Source organism: Hyposmocoma kahamanoa, unplaced genomic scaffold, assembly GCF_003589595.1.
Source record: "Hyposmocoma kahamanoa isolate Upper Pololo Valley unplaced genomic scaffold, ASM358959v1 99705, whole genome shotgun sequence".
Taxonomy (NCBI): domain Eukaryota; kingdom Metazoa; phylum Arthropoda; class Insecta; order Lepidoptera; family Cosmopterigidae; genus Hyposmocoma; species Hyposmocoma kahamanoa.
This window is the reverse complement of record NW_020656003.1, coordinates 168,628-190,701: the sequence shown is the minus strand read 5'-3', so window position 1 is coordinate 190,701 and position 22,074 is coordinate 168,628. Positions and strand designations below refer to the sequence as shown.

At 35.2% G+C, this 22,074-nt stretch overlaps 2 protein-coding genes and 1 pseudogene across 3 annotated transcripts in view; 1 reads left to right on the top strand and 2 right to left on the bottom strand.

Moving 5' to 3' along the window:
* Positions 1-3,176: 3,176 nt before the first annotated feature.
* On the bottom strand, positions 3,177-3,767 carry LOC113239260 (annotated as a pseudogene).
* Positions 3,768-5,122: 1,355 nt separating this feature from the next.
* LOC113239246 (malate synthase-like) lies at positions 5,123-13,413 on the top strand. Of its 2 annotated transcripts, none has more exons than XM_026476165.1 (8): positions 5,123-5,682; positions 6,740-6,827; positions 7,464-7,634; positions 8,454-8,781; positions 9,156-9,330; positions 10,200-10,308; positions 10,887-11,141; positions 12,640-13,413. In XM_026476165.1, exons 1-8 carry the CDS (start codon positions 5,423-5,425, stop codon positions 12,889-12,891), a joined length of 1,638 nt encoding a protein of 545 aa, XP_026331950.1. In that variant the 5' UTR covers positions 5,123-5,422; the 3' UTR covers positions 12,892-13,413. The 2 variants fall into 2 exon arrangements, with proteins under 2 accessions (XP_026331950.1, XP_026331951.1); XM_026476166.1 differs by lacking the exon at positions 5,123-5,682 and adding an exon at positions 6,571-6,656 and having other exon boundaries at positions 12,640-13,411.
* Positions 13,414-14,007: 594 nt separating this feature from the next.
* The window catches only part of LOC113239256 (AN1-type zinc finger protein 2A-like), a 9,947-nt gene continuing 1,880 nt past the window's right edge, over positions 14,008-22,074 (bottom strand). Inside the window, exons 3-6 of the mRNA XM_026476179.1 lie at positions 19,120-19,306; positions 18,496-18,650; positions 17,545-17,644; positions 14,008-15,700 (exon numbers count right to left, since the gene is read on the bottom strand). Of these exons, the coding sequence (XP_026331964.1) occupies positions 15,560-15,700; positions 17,545-17,644; positions 18,496-18,650; positions 19,120-19,306 (583 nt within the window). The 3' untranslated portion in view covers positions 14,008-15,559. The remainder of the gene's footprint in view (positions 15,701-17,544; positions 17,645-18,495; positions 18,651-19,119; positions 19,307-22,074) is intronic.

Below are 22,074 nucleotides of genomic sequence, written 5' to 3'. Positions count from 1 at the left end.
TCAACTAGTGGTGTAGTAGATAAAATTTCCCCTGGGAAAAGACATATTATCATACATGCTGGTTCAGAGAAAGGATTTGTGCCCAATGCACTGCTAGTGTACAGCACTAAATCAAAAATGGCTGACTACCACGATGATATGAACCATGAAAACTTCATGAGGTGGTTAGGTGAGAAATTAATCCCTAATTTAAAAGAACCCTCTGTTATAACCATGGACAATGCAAGCTATCATGTCATACAAATAAACAAGCCACCCACAATAAACAATTTAAAGAGTGAGATACAAAAGTGGCTCATAGAGAATGATATATCATTTGACCAATGCTTCACAAAAGCTGAACTGTTATGTCTAGTAAAAAATAACAAACCAAACCCGCAATATGCTGCAGAAGAAGTTCTAAGGAAACATGGACATGAGGTTTTAAAGCTCCCACCGTACCACTGTGACTTAAATGCCATAGAGCTAATATGGAGCTTAGTTAAAAGAAAAGTGGCCAGTAAAAATATTGGCATTTATGGTTCACAATTGGAAGAACTAATAAAGGAGTGTTTTGCAACAGTATCGGCCGAAGATTGGAAAAAGTGCACGGACCACATAATTAATATTGAAAATAAATATAAAATAAAAGATGGAATAACTGAAACGGCTTTAGAGCCATTCATTATAAATGTTGGTGATGATGATAGTAGTGACAGTGATGAATCTTTTTCGGGTATAGAGTTTTTGGAGTCTGATTTTGACTATGATTCATAAAATTAAGTACCTAAGCATTTTGAGTTTTATAATTCACGATACAAAAACTTCTTGAGCTTATACGTTGAATGAGGAGACACGAATCATAAACCAAGACACGGGGTACGCGTAATGCATTTGTCCAATCTAAAAAAATGGATTATAGTAGGTAAATGGTAAATGTACTGCGTGAACTTTGCCCCATTACCTCTACCAATGCTCAAGAAGTTTTAAAACTTAGTTTAGTTGTCTGTATTAAAAGAATTAATAAAAAATAACTGTCTTGTGTTTCTCTTCCTCTTGCGAATTATACTTAAATAAAAATCGATAATTCTCAACTATTACCTCTACTGTAGCATTGTTTTCTATCCTGACCCTGGGCTAAAAATAAATATAGAAGTATTAGTTGCTACCTCAACTATATCCAAACATAGCTTCATTCTTTTTAATATCCTAATGCAAAAAATTAAGCTAAGCCAATCGGCTATTTAATTGGGATCTATGCGGGATGGTGATGTAGATACTCATAGAGGACGTAATCACTATGTTGGTACACAGCCGTACCTACCTATAACACTGTCCGACTTCAGATTGATTTAGACTGATCGTCTAGCTGACTGGCATGCTTTTGCATTACGTTCGCAGCTAATGGTACATACTTACTAACCCCAGAAAATACAAGTGTCAAGATTTGTTTTACTAACTTTACTTAGTGTTGCAAACACAAGATTTTTTAAATTTGCCGCCTTTTGTTTGTGCCAGCTTTCGTTGGCCAGACTCTAGTAGTGTACCTGTGGAAAATATTCCGAGGTGTACTACATAATGCAATGCTGTTAGGAATATTAGGATTGTGTGTTCCTGATAAGTACGTGGAGCGACGTCGCCGGCCGCCGCTGTTACTGGTGCCACAAGGGAGGACCAATCTATTGGCTGAGTGTCTGCTGACGCGCGCGTTGAGGACACTGAATAAAATAGCAAATATGATCGACCTATTCCACTGTTCTCCGAGTTAATTCACGAAGATAGCGCTTTACATATTATGTTATAGTTAGATATAGGTAGTTATAGTTATTGCTGGTCTATTGTATTGGGTCTAACCTGTAAAAATAGATTAAGTGTGGAAATAAATAAATAAATAAACAAATTGAAATGAAACTATTTTTCCGGATTTAAATCGCGCCCATGACCATCAACCGTGACCATGGGACCTGTAAAGGGCCCGAAACGTCGGTTTGTTTGAAAAAACAAACATACGCGATTTAAATCTGGAAAAATAGTTTCATTTCCTATGTGTAACAATCGCAAAAACCTAAGAACTCGATATAAACAAATTGACTCATGTTGAATCTAAAGACATTTAAATAAATAAGTTCATTGTATTTACTTACATAATTATGTATTAATGATACATAAATTTGGGTAAGCTTCTTACATTTTTATTATTTAGTCATTACATAACTCACTATTTGTTAATTGTGTGTATTTGATTGATAACATAAAAATGTCAGTGTCTCTTTTGTGGTGTTTGTTTGGTGTGCCTGTGACACATTGCATGGGCTCTACATAACATCAGTGTCGTGGCTGTTCTCAGCCACGGCATATGCTGAGTGGTGCCCATTCAGTATCTTCATTTTAGTTTTAATTTATTTTTGTTTATTTTGTAAGTACAATTTAAAATTAATGATATTGAATGAAATTTTCTCTTTCTTTCTTTATTTTACTTGGTATTACAACTCCAACAAATATTGTTTGTTTTTCATATATTTTAACAAATTTACTATTTCTATTTGAAAGCTGGTTGAGATTAGTTAAAAATAGTACGCATGCAATGTAAAAATTTGAAATGTACAATACCCAACACACAGAACCCATCCAACATGAAGCGGACTATAAGAACTAAGGTAAGAAAAAAATTATAACGAAACATATCTAATACTTACCCTTTTCAAGGAATAAAATTATTTAGTAATAGAGTAGAAATCATTCAGTACAACTCCACAACCCAAAATAAAAGACAAGCAAAAGTAAAACAAAAAAATCAACACAAAACATGCAAACATCAAATTTTAAACAGTCAACACAATTTGAATGAAAGTCACGTATGTGGCTGTGGTGTAAGCAAAGGGAATAATGCCACAGTTGAGTCTGTGACACTAGTTTTCAGCAGACCCTAAAACCAAGTAAGTACCAGACATGTATGGCATATACAGATATATAACCTAAAACAAATTATGTAAATATTTATGTAATATAGTACATTGTGTTCTTGTGATGTGTGCTTTTAATATAGAATACTTAAATAAATTTATTTAATATATAAATAAATTTATTTGATACATATATGTATCAGTGAAAAGTGTGTGTACTGTAATATCCAACATTTACAACAAAACAGAACAGTATTTAAAGTAGCTTTTAGTAGTAGTTTTGAAAGTAGTTACCTTTCCTTTTTGCCAATTGTTCTTCAATGTATTTCATCATTTCTTCGTCCTCGTCCCTTTTATTTGTTTCAGCTGAAAACTGCGTGCCAATTCCAGTGTCGTATGCATCATCTACTTGCTTCACTTTTCCGCTTTTTAACGCCTGCATATTCACCATACCCCCAGATTTTACTTTGAAAGGATCCTTGCATGTTGTGATTTCTTCATCAACGCTTACTTTCTGTCCCGTAGCCAAAGTGACAACGCTAACGCCATTTGGGCGTTCTCGAAGCTTCTGTATTTCTTTGGCTTCTTCTAATTTCGCCAATATCAGCGCCTCGTCGTCGGAATCTTCCTCATCCTTGATACGTTGACGAAGGTTTTTCCTTTTCTTTGGTTTGAATTTTATTTCTTCGATCACTCCCAACGACTCTCGATTTTCCATTGTTTTATTTTTGTGCTTTGGAATTCTACAGAGTATTCTTTACACGGAGTGCTTTACGTTTAAATCACTATTGTGATTAAATAGGTACATAAGCAAAATATGAAAACGTGCGAAAATTCTGGAAACGCCAAAACAACGAACCGAACCAAGTGAAGAGCGGTGAGGTGGGAGTGCTTGATACATATCGATATTAAAAAGAAATCGATATATGCCCTCGATATGTTGATCCAATCCGATATTATCGTGTCATTCGGTATCGATTAGTACTATCAATATATTTTATACGATACATGAAAAATTGTACATACAAAGTTGAAAGTACACAATTCAAAATTGTGCAGTCAAGAGCACGGCAAGTTTGACACTTTGTACTTTGGACGTTTCTTATCGTAAGCGGCATAGAGTTGGATTTAAATTTCAAGTGTCAAGCTTGACGTGTTCTTGACCCCTGTACTTGCAGAAACTCACTGGTCATCCGTTAGTGTAATGCAGTGGGCCACTTATAGTGGTTACAATATAACCACTGCGGCCAGCCAATGAGAATATTATTCTCAATATTCAGGCAATAATATAGACAATAATATTACTTGTGTGCGAGCGATATTGTTGTGTTGGGAACATACACAAACTCAAGTTTGTGTATTTACCAACACCATCCAAATGGTCAATAATATTGTATGTGTGCGGCTAAGCAATGAGAATATAAGAATAAGAAATATATTTGATTACTATGTCAAAACTGGTGGTTTTACGTATTTACTCTTAGTAAAATTTCCTTCCTTTTACCTTTTAAAATTATTCACAATGTATCGAAAATAGCGATATTTGTACCGTTATATAGCAAAATATCGATACAACATTTCGAAATATCACATCGGAAAAAATATCGATTTTGTTTTTACGTGAACAACACTATTTTGGGGAAAACATATCATAGAGTAGAACTTCTACAAAATTTTTTTTTCATTTATTTTATGACTATGAATTTGGGTCGTATTCCTGAACTCTACTCAATCCTCAAATCAGGACTTGAGCAGACTTGAGTATGATTTCAAGCACTGGAACTACGACCCTAATGGCAAGGACTTGAGTAGTATTAGAATAGAGTAGAGTTCTAGAATACGACGCTAAGGGTCGTATTCCAGAACTCTACTCAATACTCAAATCAGTATTGCAGTGAGCACTGAAAATCATACTCAAGTCCTTGCCGTTAGGGTCGTATTTCCAGTGCTTGAAATCATACTCAAGTCTGCTCAAATCCTGACTTGAGCATTGAGTAGAGTTTTGGAATACGACTCTAGGGTCGTATTCTAGAACTCTACTCGATGCTCAAGTCATGATTTGAGTATGGCTTAAAGCATTCGAAATCATACTCAAGTCCCTGCCATTAGGGTCGTATTTCCAGTGCTTGTGTTGCCAGGCAATCCTGACTCGAGCATTGAATAGAGTTCTAAAATACGACCCTGATGAGTCTTTCAGTCGCCATTTCGTTAAAAGAACTCTCATCTCAAAATCGTTATTTTAGCATTATAGGAGAATTCACATTTGTTCACATTCAATATTTGCTTATTCGTGAGTTGCTGCAATTTAACGCGTTGCTGTGGCAATCGCGGCGTGCGATTTAATCGCGAATGCACAATAGTGATTTGTTCAATAAAACAGTAAATTAAGTTCATAACTGATATGATAACAAACGTCATTTCACCGATAAAAAGTTACAGTACTTCTTCAGTGTTTACAAAACTAATATATTACAAACTGAACTCTGGACGGTGCATTTTTCATCATTCTCATTGAAAGGCTAAAAGATAACGTACCTACGATGGCCAAAAACGACGATATTATTTTATTGCAATCGCCTCCACCGAAGTTGGAGGAAGTTCAGAAAACTGTGTTTGATTCTGCTGCTCAAGATTTCCTCGTGAAGTTGCATAGAGAATTTGAGAATAAAATAGAACAACTGTACAAGAACAGGTCCAGACGATCTGTGGAATTACAAACTCAAGGGACATTGGATTTTAAAAAGTCGCCTCAAAGGGAAGATAAGAATTGGAAAATTGCATCTTTGCCTAGAAGACTTCAGTATGTACATTCAATTACATATCAAGATATATAAACTGTCACTTTCATACTGTAACTTTGAATTTTCTTATTAATGTGAGAATATCTGTTACCCTATCTGTGGCACTTATGTTTTGTTAACAAATAATGTGTAATTTGCTTCTCGTTTCAGGAGACTTATTCTCCATAGACCTTATTCAGGTAGACAGACAACTCATGGTGTACTTAGTTAATGACTACTTGTACTATTTGATTTTAGGAAATGAAACTATTTTTCCGGATTTAAATAGCGTATATTTGTTTTTTCAAACAAACCGACGTATCGGGTCTTTTGAAGGGTCCCATGTTCAACAAATATACGCGATTTAAATCCGGAAAAATAGTTTCATTTCCTACGTGTAACAATCGCGAAAATCTAAGAACTCAATATTTGATTTTAATTTGTCAGATTCTTTCATTCTATCAAAACCCTCAAGAATTTCAGTATCTTAGTAACTATTTATTCATTTTTGATAGAAATTGATATATGAATATGGAATAATAAATAAATTGGGATATGATGCAATGTGAAAAAAAAAATTTGTCATCAGTTCATAATGTATAAAGTAAGACAGTATACTAAACATGTAATAGAATCATGCGCATATGAAGTAAGTAGTATTGATATCTTTATCATGACAACCTTTGATCTGTGTAAATCATAAAGCTTCAACTGTCGTTTTAGACTGGCCCACTTAATGGCAATAAGAGACTGTATGGATAATTATTAACTGCATATGTTAAAGTTTCCTTTCATACACTTTGGTCAATAGGTACTTACAAATTATAAAATAAAAATTTATTCTTTATTCTAGTCATGATCACACAAGCACACAACAAACATGTTTAATATAGGTGAAGCCAGATTGGCCTTAAAACATTTTTATGTGTCTGCTACAAATTGTTAGATACATCATAGAAACCATATGTCATTTATTATTTAAATTTGCATTTATGTAAGTACTACATATTATATAGGTACATATTATGTTGTAAAGAATTATTTACATAGTTGTACTTAGTTCCATTCTATTTACAGAAATCGTCACCTTGACTTAGGAGATGTATCAGCCTCAAACACAGCCCATTTTGTGTCAGCTCTCAATTCTGATGTACAAGGCATACAAGTAGGTAAATTAAACTGATTGGTCTATTAGGCTAGGATGTTACAGGAAGGTTCTTCATTGGATACCACTTTTAGGCAAACAGTGTTGGTTAAGACAGGCAGTCTTCTAAGGACTGGATGAGGGTGTGGACATGGAAGCAGACAGCCAAATATGTAAAGTGAAGCGCCTTAGAAGAAGCTCAGGCTCAGCAGTACACCGTGATAAGTTGCTGATCATAATGTTATTGATGAGAAGGAGCAGTGACTGTATTTAGTAGTACATAACATAATTCCACCCATGTAACTGAAAAATTAACTCACCAATTGAAAAAAAATTAATAGGCCTCAGATAATGAATTAAGGCCTCAAATAATTTAACTGCCTCTGTGGCCGAACGGTTACCATGCGGGACTGCCACGCAGAGGTCCCAGGTTCGATTCCCGGGCCGGGAGAAATGTTTGTATGGCTTACATTTATTTCTCTCATGAGTTTGGATGTAATTTGTGGTTGTCTATGTGTGTGTCCATGGCACCCGCGACACAGGGTTTCCCTAGTGCAGGGTTATGTTGAGTGTGTGCATTATTATTATTATAATAACTTTCAGATAATACAAACTACAAGTGTGGGCTTCCATTTTTCTGTTTTTCATGAATTCTAGGTGGACTTTGATGACGGCCACTGTCCAACTTGGAGGAATCAGCTATTGGCTTTCCAGAATATTAACTTAGCAGTCCAAGGAAAATTGCCGGGAGCGCCACCCAGTATTACAACATGTCCCGTGCTCATGCTAAGACCTAGAGCCTGGAATATGATTGAACATAACATACTGGTATGTATTTTGAAATCTTGTCTTATGGAATTAATTACGCATTATTTTAATAGCACGAAAGGGTGCCCGCGACTTCGTATGCGTCATTCTTGCTCAGGGTGCAATTTTGGTGTGCAAGCTCAATGTCAACACATGGAATCTTTTCAGTTTAAATTACTGATTGTAACCGTTCAACTGACCAATATTTAAAATATTTATGGTACCTATCACATTTACAAAATGCTTCATTTTTATAATGGAGTGTAGATTACCCAGATTTATTATGTATATAATTTCTTAACTTGGATATGTATTGACTATTAAAGTCGTTTATAGCTTTAACTTCAACAAAAATAATTTTATTTTTGTTGAATGATGAATGAATTTTCATACCATGCCAAGAAACCTGTGAATGTCTTACTACGTGAGAAGGTTATTCAAAACTCTCACTAGATGTCACTAGCGGCGACGAATGCCGAAAGCCGCGTATACAAAGATCTATAACAAAAACACAGGAGAATTTCGTCGGCTCGGTAACTGTACCCGTAGCTCATTTGGTAAAGAGCAATGCTGCGGTGCATCATGGACGTGAGTTCAAGTTCCACCTAGTCGACGAAAAATTATTCTGTGTGTTCGATCTTTGTATTAATAATCATAACAAAGCTATTGGAGTATTTCACAAAATACTCAATAAATACATTTGATTTCCTAAAATTTACTACACAAAATGTCTTTATATTATTGACTAATATCGGCCGTAGATGTCGCAAAAGTCTGTAATCCAAAGCGGGTTTGTGACTGAAACTCTCATTTCACATTATATGTTCTATTTGACTTCAGATAGACGGTAAAGAAGCAATAGGACCGTTAGTAGACTTTGCAATTCTAATGCATCATAACGCGGAAGCGTTACGCAAAGCAAATAGTGGGCCTTTCTTATACCTCTCCAAACTCGAAGGTGCATCGGAGGCAGCTTTGTGGAATGAAATCTTCATATGGACCCAGAAGGAAATTGGGCTACCACAAGGCACAATAAAAGCATGTGTATTAATAGAAAATATTGTCTCCTCATTTGAATTGGAAGAAATACTTTATGCATTAAGAGAACATTCTTTGGGACTGAACTGTGGTATTTGGGATTATTGTGCTTCTATCATTGCAAAATTCGGTTAGTATCTACTCATTTGGCTAAATAATTGATTTTTTATCTTGCTCTTTTTTCAATTAAGTATTTTTTCTTATTGAAAAAAGTAACAGCCTTGTGTAGTACCTACCTACTTTGTTTGTAAAACGATCTGGCATTCAAATGTCGTTTTACTTAAAAAAAATCATAATTAAAATGGTACACAGGCATTTAGTTACATAATTGTTGATATCACTGACATCTTGATTTCCTAATGATGACTTTAGAATGAAAGTAAAATGTGTAAACACCTTTTTATTTTACTGTCCAATGACTGCCACAATTTGTTTCCTATTTATTATATTTAAAACCGGTGCTCAACTGAAGCACTGTGAATAAAAGTCATTTAACGCTTACAGGAGAACGCAAAGAGTATCTTCTCCCCGATAGGAACAAATACGTGAACATGGAGCGTCAATTTCTGGACAGCTACATGCGTCTCGTGGTGGGGACAAGTCACGCTCGCGGCGCTCCAGCCACCGGCGGCATGGCCGCGCTCATGTTGCAGCCTGGTTCCGACGGATCCGACGATGAGTAAGCTATGCCCTTAGGGCCAATGAGTATATCCACAGCGAATATCCACGAGTGTAACTGAAAAGGTAAACCTCGGAGACACAATGCAAGAACTGCATCAAAATCGGTTTCTTAGAGAAAACAGGAACGGTAACTGACACACCCATATACATGTAGCAGTAGAGCTCCTTGTGTAAGAGTTCGTCCAGAGAAGTACTGCCACTTTACCTGTTTCTGCCGCCAACCAGTAATATGAGCATTACTGCGTTCCGGTTTTGTAGGGTAAGGGTGCTGGTGAAATTACGAGCATATGAGACTTTGCAACTTATGTCTCAGGATGACGAGGCAGTGGCAGCGCCCCACAGACCTTTGTGTTTTAAAGCTCTGAGTACCATTACAACTGTTATGGACAGGCGTGTCACTTAACATCAGGCCACGACTTGTTCGTCCCGTCTCTTGGTATCATAAAAAAAAGCATATACGTGACCTCTTAGGTAACCTAAATAATATACCGGAACCACATCTGCAAAATGAGAACTTTTCAGGAGAGGTGTTTCAAGATTCTTATTTATTTATTTCATACAAACAAGGCATACAAGAGAACATAATACAATTTCTCACCAAAAGCAGTTTGTTGGCGAGGTGACACTCACAATCACAAAACTATAGTATACCTAGTACAGGTAAATTTAACACACCACAGTATAATAAGTTTGGTAACTCCATAACACTGCCTCCGTAGCCGAACGGTTACCAGTCTGGTCTGCCATGCAGAGGTCCCGGGTTCGATTTTCAAGCCAGGAGATATTTTGTACGACATACATTTATTTCTTTCGTGACTTTGGGTGGCTTTATTATACCAAGGGTATGAACTGTAACTATGCTTTCAGCTCAAAAGCTGTAATCAATAAGATACTAGCAGCAAAGTTACGGGAAATAGAAATAGGCGCTGACGGTTTCATGGTATACGACACTAGAATTGTTCCATACATAAACGAGGTAAGTAGTTGGAGCACATCATTTACAGTGTGTAACATACACATGCGAGTTATGAAAACGTGTTTCGGGATTTAAAAAGGAGTTTGACACTTGACTAACTTTTGTATTTAATGAAAAGGACCGATTTTACCCGATCTGCTCCGAAGTATGTACTTTATTCATATTCACGCTCTGCAAAAAGAACTTTTTATGTACATTGTGCAATGTTATGGACTGCTTTATACTGATGATTTATAAAAATTTAAAAATCTTATTTATTGAGAAAACAAGCTTTGATATAAATACTAATGCTACTATTTCAAAGTTAATAATTAACTGGACCTCTAAGATGTTGCTTTCTGAAATAGTGCAATATTTTTAAACTGTGATTTTGAAGTTACCTTATTGTAGATAGATTTATTCTTAACACGGACACTATTAAAACGTACCTGTACTTGTGTAAATAGGAAAGCAATGTCATGGTTCAGTAAAAAGAAAAGTACTTCCGTAATACAGATATAAAATTAACTACAGTAGGTACCAAAGGAATATGAAAATAATTTTATGGAGTCTTAAAAAGAGAATATTAATCATTACAGTTGTGGAAGAAAAACGGGTCAACACCAAATCAAATACACATAAAATTTGACCTTGATATAACCACTGCAGATCTACTGACTATACCCTCTGGAGGCGTGACGTCACAGGGTTTGAAGAACAATATAGCCGTGTCTACATTGTTTATTTACTATTGGTTGGCTGGTATTGGCCATTTCTTCTACAGTGGTAATGTGGAAGATTCGGCCACAGCTGAGATCTCGAGAATGCAGATTTGGCAGTGGATTAGGTTTGCTGTAAGTACCTATTGTAAAAACGTTACTATTTCTGCCATGCTTGGATACATTGTATCATTCTTCATTTAAATTATATCGTCCCTTACAACTCTAATGTACACACGTCAGCACATCAAAGCTACACATTGACGTATCTTGTTCCGTTGCACTGGAGGCGATTTTAGAACAAAAATGTGTAGTCTGATGTGCCGTTGTCCGTACATTGCCGTTTTGACGAAAATGAATGGATTTACATCTTTACAGCTATGTAATATGAGGTAGTGACCTAGTGGAAGAACGGTTGGTTCTCAGTTGGAAGATCAACAGTTCAATATATTGTGTCAAAGGATTAGATATTAATTTCTAAGTTACGTACACTCTTAAACGTTTAGTACATAGGTTCAAAAACTTATTGAAAACACGTATTTTTTATATTAACTTAACACAAAATATCACAAGGAAAAAAATTACATATGTAATGTAGTTTATATAGATCATTCAGGTTTTTTAAAATTCGGTAACATCCGGGTCCCTACCGTCTCCCTAGGACTCTTCAGCGCCCACTTGGGATCGATAGGGACCACTTTGGGAAACTATAGATTAGTAGCAACTATGGGATCGCTCCCTCTAAGAAAGGCCACACGGTCGATCTTTAGAGGGAGCGATCCCAATTAGTTCGTTCGGATAAATGAACTAACTCGGTCTTTTAGTTCATTTAGTTTCTTAGTTCAGTGGGATTTGGGAATTGGAAGGGAATAAGAACCGTTTCGGCCTTTGATGGATACGGAATAAAATTACCCGTAGGTACGTACGATTTGTACATTTAAATAGGAATGTTTTCCCTCTTTACTATTTTATTATTATTTTGATGACACGAGCTGGCAAAGGTTCAATCGTGAATCTCACTCGAACTTGGCCTTTAGTAAAAGGCCAATGATAATAGTCCATTAATTGTCTCGTTCGCTTCATTTCGCCTCGCGTTTGTGAACTGAAAGAACTAAAAAGACAGGTGAACTAATAAGATCTCCTCGCGTCAGTGGCTCCGCAAACAGGTCCATTCCGACTGAACTAAAAAGACAGTGCACAAGGAACTAGTTCGTTTCGGTCAGTGTCAGGAACTCATTCCTAATAGTTCTTAGTTCATGAACAAGCCTAGTAGCAACACCTCCCAATAACGGTGAAGTTCTCACATCGTTTGAAACTTGCATCGTGGTGAAAGCAGATCAGAGAAAGGTTCACAATTTTTAGAAATCGCGTGAAGTTCCTCGTGCTTAGGCACGAGTGGGTTGCATAATGGGTTGACGTTGATTACCTAGCCAAGGAAAATTTATATTAATTCCAATTTCACTTATTGCTACTGCAAGTTCGCCTTACTTGTTTGTATTAAGGCTGCCAGGCTTAATACAGTAGCAATAGGCAAATGCAACACAAAGATAGAGAGATTTATAACTAAATGAAAATATCTTCTGAAAAATCTTACAGTAGAACTATGAATAATATTAGGTGTTTTTTTTTTCAGCCTACCTTAGAGGATGATCCAACTCAACGAGTGACAGCGAAACTAATCGAGAAAACTGTAGCAAGTTTCATTGCTCACGCGCATAAAAACCTCTGTCGATCAAACGCCGAACGTAAACGCCTCACAGCTGCACGATACATGATTATGGAGTTATTCCTTGCTAGAAACCCTCCTGAATTTCTTACGAGCTATTTGAACGACAGTCACAAGTTTAGGACATTGCATAACAAGGCGTTGTTAAGTAATTTGTAAAGCGCCACATCTCTTGGGCGATATCGATACTTGATGAAACTACACAGCTATTTTTTTTTCGTTCGACTAAGAGCTCCTTCAAATTAGACGCTTGTACTAAATTTCATACAATATTTAGAAGCGCCACTGCAGCCCCAAAGACGCGCCACTTTTGCAAACTACATATTGTATGAAAATTAGTAGTGGCGCTTCTAAAAGCGTCTATTATGAAGGCGCCCTAATATTTATAAAAGTAATATTTTATAATTCATTTTTATAGTTAAGCGGGCGAATATAACATAATTCCTTATTATAATTTCAAATATTAAACTGTGAAGGGAAATTTAATTAGGTTACGAGAGACGTTCCCATACCGAGACATAGGAGGGGTTTAATGGCTACTTTTAGATATCCATTTAGGGTAATTAAATTAATGTTATTGTTGTTAATATTATATTTGTTATAAAAAAATCTCCCATTGTAAATTTATACATATGTAAGCAACATGGACAATATTATGCTTTGATGAAAACCAAATTTTGAAAAAACTAATAAATATTTTTTTATTAAAGCCTTTCATTTATTGGACAAAGAAGTCGGCTGCACTTTGGGGTTTAACACAATCATAATATCATATTACAATCAATGTAAATCATGTATCGACCATAATCAGCGAATAACAGTCTATCTAACAGTCTATCCAATATCTGTAAATCAACATAATAAAACCCGATAAGGGTTTTTTTTACTTTACCTTTTACTTCACGTTAAATAAATTTGTGGACCGGAAGTTCCCTGTTTTACTGCCGTGATCCTGATCACGCACCACCATTGCACCATTCTAATAAACAGTTTTGACGTATTTCGAAAAATACGAATTCAACCTTTTATTACAGAAGATATCGGTGCTGAACTTTGGGGCCCGAAACACTATTGACTAAACTTCGTAAATCCGCAAATTTAAAATTTTTCTATGTTCATCTCCGGAAAAATGAGTTTCTTACAAATAAAAACTACAAAGTGTTGTATAATTGATATTTTTTTATTATGTTATCTCAAAAATATTGAACATTTTATAAATCTTATAATTTATGTCCGAGTACAAAGCTAACATGTTGACTGCCTTTCAAAAGTGGAGAGAATAAATGGAAATGTTTTTTGGAGTGAATACATTTTACTAAAGCGTGGAATGCTGAAGGTAAAGTGATAGTATTTAAAAAGAGTTATTTTAAAAACTATAAAACAATATTATGAAATATAACAATAACACGTACAAGACAGATATGTATACTTCTCAAACAATCTGAATTAACTAACGCTAATTTTTTTTTGTAATTGAATTGTTAAAGTAACTGTAGATAAAATAAAATGAAATTACAAAGATATAATAATATAAAAATCGTCAATAACATTCCGATATTTCAAATTATGTAGGGTGCTTAAAAATTAAGTATGGTTACTTTGTTAATGTCAATTACGTTGTTACAATCACTTCGAAGGCAAGTACACAAATAAGTCTGTTAGATTTTTGCGAAATTGAAGAAAACAAATACTAAACACACTCGGTTAATAACAATAATACTTAATTTTTAAAATATCTTCAATGATATATTTTAAAAGCCTTTCAAAATGCTTGTGAACAGAATTACGATTTCGCTTCTCAGACAAAAATAAATAATTTGCATAAAGTGAAATTGATTTGTATTTTGAATTTATCCTTTTAGTGCAAACTGACGACTCTAAAATTATCTGTATGGAATTTGTAAGCACCTTACATAAATTTATAATCTAACACCTTTTTTTAACGGCATGAAACCTAATTAATTTTACTATAGGGAACCCTATGCAACCGCGAAAAAAATCTGTTTCATACATTTACAACGGTATCATGGAACAGTTGTTTCTTTCTCACTTTGATTTGGGAGGTTTGTTCTCATATTAAATGTGTGGTATCGTATAAAACTTACTTAAAAAAGAAAATTGGATGACATGTCCTACTATTGTCTAAAAGGATTTTTCATACAAAAACAATGAGTGGGAATTTATAAATATATGTTATTAGAGAATCATAATATATCGAGGCCAAGCATGGTGTTTCTACAACAAAGTGAATAGGTTATAAGGTAGAAATTCCAAACTCGCCGTTTTCAATGGCAAATTGGAGCGAGCCATTTCAACATTTACTGCATTTAGCATCGATTTCTTTGGTAACACCACAAACCAATGAGATATAATTGTCGTTTGATATAAGACGTCTAAGAGCTTACTTCTCATGTTCATTTTAAAATGGTCAATTGATTGTTTCGTCTAGCATTTCCTAACTTGTTAATATCAACTGAAGGCAACAATCGTGTTCCATGAACACTTTTAGGTACTTGGTACTTGGTGTAACGGGCTTTTAGGTATTTCGGAGACAAACTGTAATATTTTATTATAATAAACATACCTAAATTGCAATAATGTAATCGGTACATCATTTTAAGTATCCATCTATCCATTTTGTATAATAGTAAGAGCTTATTATACGTCACGTTACAGTTAAATGGTCTTTAATAATCTCGCAATTCCAAAAATATAACAAAGATTTGAAAAGTCGAATTAGTTAAAAAAGATCCTTAACCAAAACAGTACATTACAGTTTACCTCCATTTTATCTTAACATTATAAACAGGCTAAATTGATTGCATCGCTAAGATAGAATACATCGGTTGTTTTGTTCGCCACCCACCCGTTGGCGCGTCAACGCGCGCGCGAAAGTGTTGTCTCTCGAATGCGCGTTTTGTTCCTGCAGAGATAGTGCTAGGGCGTGTGCTAGAGCCTCGTCCTCAGTCTGTATCGTGAGAAATAAGGATAAATTTTATGAGTTACTATTATGGAGTTAATAACTACAAGTAGTACTTCAAGGGCATAGTCAGTTTTGAGAACCATCACTTTTGTTTTCAAGGTACATGCCTCTTGAGTAAAAAGAAATAAGCACTTATAGATGGCAGAGTCAGCTAGGTCCCTATTAGTATAATTCAATACCTACATTACATAGCGGCACAGAAGTTCCAATGCTGGTATTGCAATTAAGATATAATTATTAGATATCACTAAAAAATTATTGTAAAGAATGATCTATTGTATAAACGAGGGCAAAACAAAAAAATCCACGGTACCATTAATGGGACAATGGCAAAAAAATGCCACTGTACCATCCACGGACATATATCTAGATAGACGCCGCAAGTGTACGTACTTCGCGTGCCCAAAGTAAGCGAAATTCACTTGTCGCTGCTACACTTCAGAACGCGCTTGACCGTTATCGTGGATAAACACCAGTCCAAAACGCGAAAAAATGCTTAACTGTGCCATTATAAAGTGCAAAAGCACCATAACTGTGGGTAAACGGGTAAACAGGGATGTTTCCTGCCACGGGCAAGTGATTTTGTAATCAGAAGATGCATAATTAATTTTAAAAACAATTATTTTGGTTTTGTATGAGTTTCGAGAAAACAAATATTTGTATTACATTGCGGCTCTTACTTGGTGCGAAAATATATATTTGTGATCCTTTGTTAATACGCCATGAATATCAAACGAACGCACTTTTGTATAATGCATTCAGCTTCGTGGTACGGCCGCTTGTACATTTTTTGGCCAAATTTAACATTTAGTGATGTTTGCGTTAGGCAACACTGTTCTCGATTCTGATCGATTTGGAAAACAAAGGGGCGAAAATTATTATGACCTTAGCAATATTATAAAAATATTCTATAACTCTTTTGTTATGTCGTTTAGTAATGTTTCGTTTCTTTTTCAGTTTTGTAGTATCTATTATCAGTAGTATGTGTAGATATGTAGTACGAGTATTACAAAAAAATATATAAAGCAAAGAATAAACAGTGCGCTGTCTTTACAAAAACCTGGAGTTGGTCATACGTATGAGTTCGTAGCTTTCGAGGACGAAGGTGGTCAGTTTATCCCACCTAAGATGCTATCCAAATGTGCAGAGTAGCAGAGTTAGAAATCCGAGAAATAATAAACAAATCACAAAAATGTCACACAAGGCCGTCATTAAGTAAACCTCTTCTGATTAGTAAGATTTCACCATATTTTGTCAGCAGTAACATTTTCATTTATCTTGCCATTCATCAATTTGATCAATTACTAACAGAAAACCATCTAGTAAAATTAATTAAGGCAGTCGCAAGCTCATATATTGACGTGCGTTTTCATTACTTAAGTCAATCGATAAGGTCTTCTATTACGAAAGGATGTTATATAATAAGCTCATTTTACTGGAAGGACAATAATTTTAATATTTGAAGTCAATTAAAAATTACTCAATAATCAACATTTTTTACAAATAAGGAAAATAAAGGATTAAACTATCTTATTCTAGTGCTTTTGTACTAAATTAATATTGCGACTAAGAACTTGTAATCAACAAATACTTGAACTAAATTATTCTATTTAGAATTAATGTTTCCCTCACTAAATAGTTCTTGTGACGTCATAGTGGGTACAAAAAACGTGGCATGCTTGGTTTTCATACAAATTGCTGTACTTGCGGCGTCTATCTAGATATGCTGTGGTACCATCGATGGAATTGTCTAATGGTACTACAGTAAAGAAAGGATAATAACAATTGATTTGCTAAAGAAATATGCATACGATGATTTAATTTCTTACCATGTTGCCTTGCACAGCAGAGAAAGCGACAGGCGAAGATGCCGGCGACATCGCCGCCGCTGCGATCTCAGACGCCCTCATCCGCCTCATCGCCGCGTCTCTATAATATTATTCATGATGTTATGATGCCCAAGTAAATTTAGATAGAGATGAAATTAACTGCTATATTCGCATAGCACGCTAAACGCTATATTTTTATAGCGCGTTATTTAAAGTGCTAAAATTAAAATAAAATTAAAATTTTAGTTAAATTTTAATTAAACAAACGCTAAACTAAGTAAATAAATCCAAGTACTTAATTATATCTTAATTTAAATCGCTTCACTAGACGAAATTTTGCTAACGTTCCACCATTAGCTCAAAATCGCATTAAAATGTCACCAAAATTATAATTTATAACATAACTACAATTATAATACTTGCTAAGTGCTAAATATAGCATTAGCGCTTCGCGTACTCAAACGTGTTTAACATCAATAAACCAATCAGCTATTTCGCGTTTCGCACCAAACGTTAAATGCTACAAATAATATGTGAAAGTATTTCACATTATAATTGTTTCAACCAATGACAAGAGCCGCAATTTTCACATAGAATATAGTGCCATCTATGAAATATTAAGGGAGATAACTCAGGACGAAGAAGGATTTTGTTTCTTAGATTGATGGTATTGCATTGAAATATTGTAAAATTATGTCGCTAGATGGCATTTGGTTTAATTTTCTTAACATACTCCAATCCAAAGTGAAAAAAAGTTCGTTATAATTTTAGCATCTTTATATAATTGCTATAATTAATTTTTAATCTAACATTATAATTTGAGCTATATATTATATTAACCATCTCTAAATTTAGATGAACATAACAATTACTATTTTTAAACCATGATCCAATATTTTTCCCTGTACATTTCAACAAGTGCTAAAATAAACAGTAATCACAGTCACTTACGCAGCTTGTCGTCTCTTAGCAGCAAGTTTTCCTTCACAAGTGTGGTCAGTGACGTGGCGATGACGCAGGCAGTAATTAAGCGAGCATTCGCTACATACAAGAGGCACCATCTCTTTCGTTTTACAGCCCTTGTATGAACACCGATTAGTGAATACCTGAATAAGAACACAAAATTATTATTATTAACTATCAGCAGTTATAGTACTACCATGAGATGAATCAGTCAGTATGCCATTTAACAAAACTTATTCCTCTACAACATAGATTCCCAAACTTTTTAGCTCACCAGGAAAGGTAAAAAAATTTCAACGCCCACTGCCACAAAAAACAATTGAAAACACGTATTTTTTTATATAACTTAACAAAAAAATCACAAGGACAAAAAATTATATATTTGTAGTTTACTTCAAATGTGGTAGCACCCCCTGGATAGCATCAACGCTTCCCAATTGCTTCCGAGATTTCTACCCAAGGACTCATCAGCGTCCACTGGGATGCGGTAGGGACCACTTTAAAAGTTAAAAACCATACTCTGACATGAGACAATAACTAGTAGTAATCACTGACTGAATGATTGTCTATGTTGTTGTTTGGTTACATAATTGATTTTAGCAGAATACATACCTTTTTTCGTCGTTCCCTTGCTGGATCTGAGGTACATTGATTATCTATGTGTTCTCCAACAGCCACATCAGGAGGCTCCCCTCGCTTGCCTGGTACAGGGGCACTGCACAGGGGACATACTGGTACTTGGACATCTCGGTTGTTTGGTGCAGGACACTCGTGCTTTACATATGCAAAATGGTCCGAACTGAAAATATTAACACACTGATTGAAACTGACATACTTTGAAGTAAATTTTTATAGTTGGTGCCAAACACATAATATATGTATATACACATCTATACAGATAAGAAGACCAACAGAGGACTTGATAAAGACAAATCTTTATTGTTATTTTTTATGTCATCACTATTGAGGTGCCAAACACCTCAACAGTGATGACATAAAAAATAACATTATTCCATATACTCAATTGTGTCCATACTTACAGCAGTAACTACCCAATGAATGAAAACCAATATTAATCCATTTTGTTTTATTTGAATACTGAGGACTTTTTTCATTAATTTGAAAAATTATATCATCCAGCCAGCCAAAAAGTACATATACAAGTGTTAAAAATGTTGTTGATAATGTGTCAAAATTGCATAGCAATGTTATAACATCCTATGACATAGGAAAAGCGCTAAATGCCCAATATACATTAAAATGTATTAATTACAATTACATGCTTCTGGCCCAAAAAAGTACTTTTCTAAATACCCTTTGGTCATATAGAATACACAGCGCTAAATTTAAATGCGATATTTTGATTATAATCTTCACTGGTTAAGTACATGATGATACTAATATTGTCTGGATCTTAATCACTTTTCACATTATATACAGGGTGTTTGGAAGGTCGATGCAAAGCCTTAATGTGAAGATAGTATAGACTATTTAGAAGCATTTTAGGTAGGGTTGTCTAAGACGAAGTCTAAACATTTTTTTTAATTTAAATTTTAAGATTTTTTGAGAAAAAGCCAATAATTTTAGAGGTATGGGCTAATAAAGACCAGCTCAAATAATAACTCAATTATTTTTTATTTTATTTCAATAAAGTAATGTGCACACAGTCTAATAAAACATGTTTTAAGCATCTGTATCGTGGGAAATATTTTTTACAGGCTTTTAAAGTTTACGAAAATGATGAATAATTAACGAAACCGGTTTTTTTACGTCATTTAAAAAAAAACGGCAGGTGGTGTTTTTGTTCAAACACTTTTAAAAACATGCTTGGTTATTGCTGTTTCTTTTAAGGTATCATTTATGCAGATATCTTACAAATTCTTAAAATTAGGTCCTTTTAACCAAATTAAAGGCGTATTTAATTTTGAAGGCAGAGTAATAAAACAATATTTTAACTGAAAGCATGTGTTATTTATTGATGTTCAAAATGACCGCCGCGATTTCTAACACAAGCACGGGCACGTTTTCTTATTTCTGTAGTTGTTGTTTTCAACATCATTTCCAGCTTCATGGTAGCAAAAGCCGAATTAATTCTTTGTATTAATTCTTCTTTAGTGTTTATTTCCACACTCGTGTACACTAGTTCTTTGGCCCGACCCCACACAAAAAAGTCCATCGGGGTCAGGTCCGGTGACCGAGCGGGCCAAGGGATGGGCCCACCTCTGCCGATCCAGCTTTGAGGGAAGGAATTATGTAAGTGTTCTCTTACATTTAATGTCCAATGCGCTGGACAGCCGTCTTGCTGGAAGATGATTTCCCGGTCGGTATCAAATATTGGGGCACCAGATTCCTCTGCAAGCGCTGGAAAGTCGTTTTGCAGAAATTCTAAATAATTATCACCATTCAGATTATCCGGTAAGAAGTGCGGACCAATCAAGGTTCTGCCAATTACTCCCGCCCAAACATTGACAGAGAATTTCCTTTGGAAAGTCACCTGCTTTTTCCAGTGCGGATTATTAACCTTATTGGCCCATTGATGTAAATTGTGAAAATTTGTAATTCCCTCCCTAGAAAATTTACTTTCATCCGTCCACAAGATTGATTTCAGGAACCACGCATTTTCAATGTCTCCATTAAGGAGCCAACGGCAGAATTCAATCCTTCTGTGAGGATCTTGCTCTTCCAGACCTTGCACACCTGTTCCGTGGAACGGATACCTATTATTAGAGTTCAGTGTTTTCCACACTTTCCATTGGGAAATGTTTAGATTTCGAGCTATTACTCTGACGCTTGTTCCAGGATCCGCTTCAAATGCTGCCAAAATATCTTCCTCGGTGCTAGTACTGTGTCTACCAGGGTTGACTCCAGGTTCCGCACGGTGTATTCCACTTTCAGAAAGACGACGAAATGTGTTGTAAAACACTCTAACGTGCGGCACCCTGCGATTCGGATAGCGCTCTTGATACATTCGCCGCGCCAAAGATCCATTGCCGTCTGCTCTTCCATACATAAATACGATATCCGCATATTCCGCATTTGAAAAAGTAGCCATAGTCAATTCAACGCAAGTGAATAGATAATAGTCTAAAATCAACACGTGCAGGAGCGCAAAGGGCTACAGCTGAACACGGTGAAGGTGAAATATCACGAATACGGAAATAACGTCTAGTAACACGGGCAGTTGTCACTTGACTAACTAAAAATGTGACGACTCCCTTAATACTCTCCCTACTCCTGGCTAAAGAAACGTCGTTTTAGCAATGTTCGCCATCCCCTATTCACCTGCCTGGAAAACCCCAATTTATTGCCGTCCTACTCGCACCGTGCGCATTGGCTGTTATTTGGCGATACCTTACGATTATTGTACACGTGCGCAATAAGTGTTAGAGTTGCTCTCAGTTATCATTGCCAACTAAAAAATAAGTTAAATGACTAAAAATTATGTTTTATTCGACTGGTTTGAAAAATAATTTTCTTTCTCAATTTGGTTTGTAGGTCCCAATTTCAATAATTTATTACGTATCTGCATAAATGATACCTTAAAAGAAACAGCAATAACCAAGCATG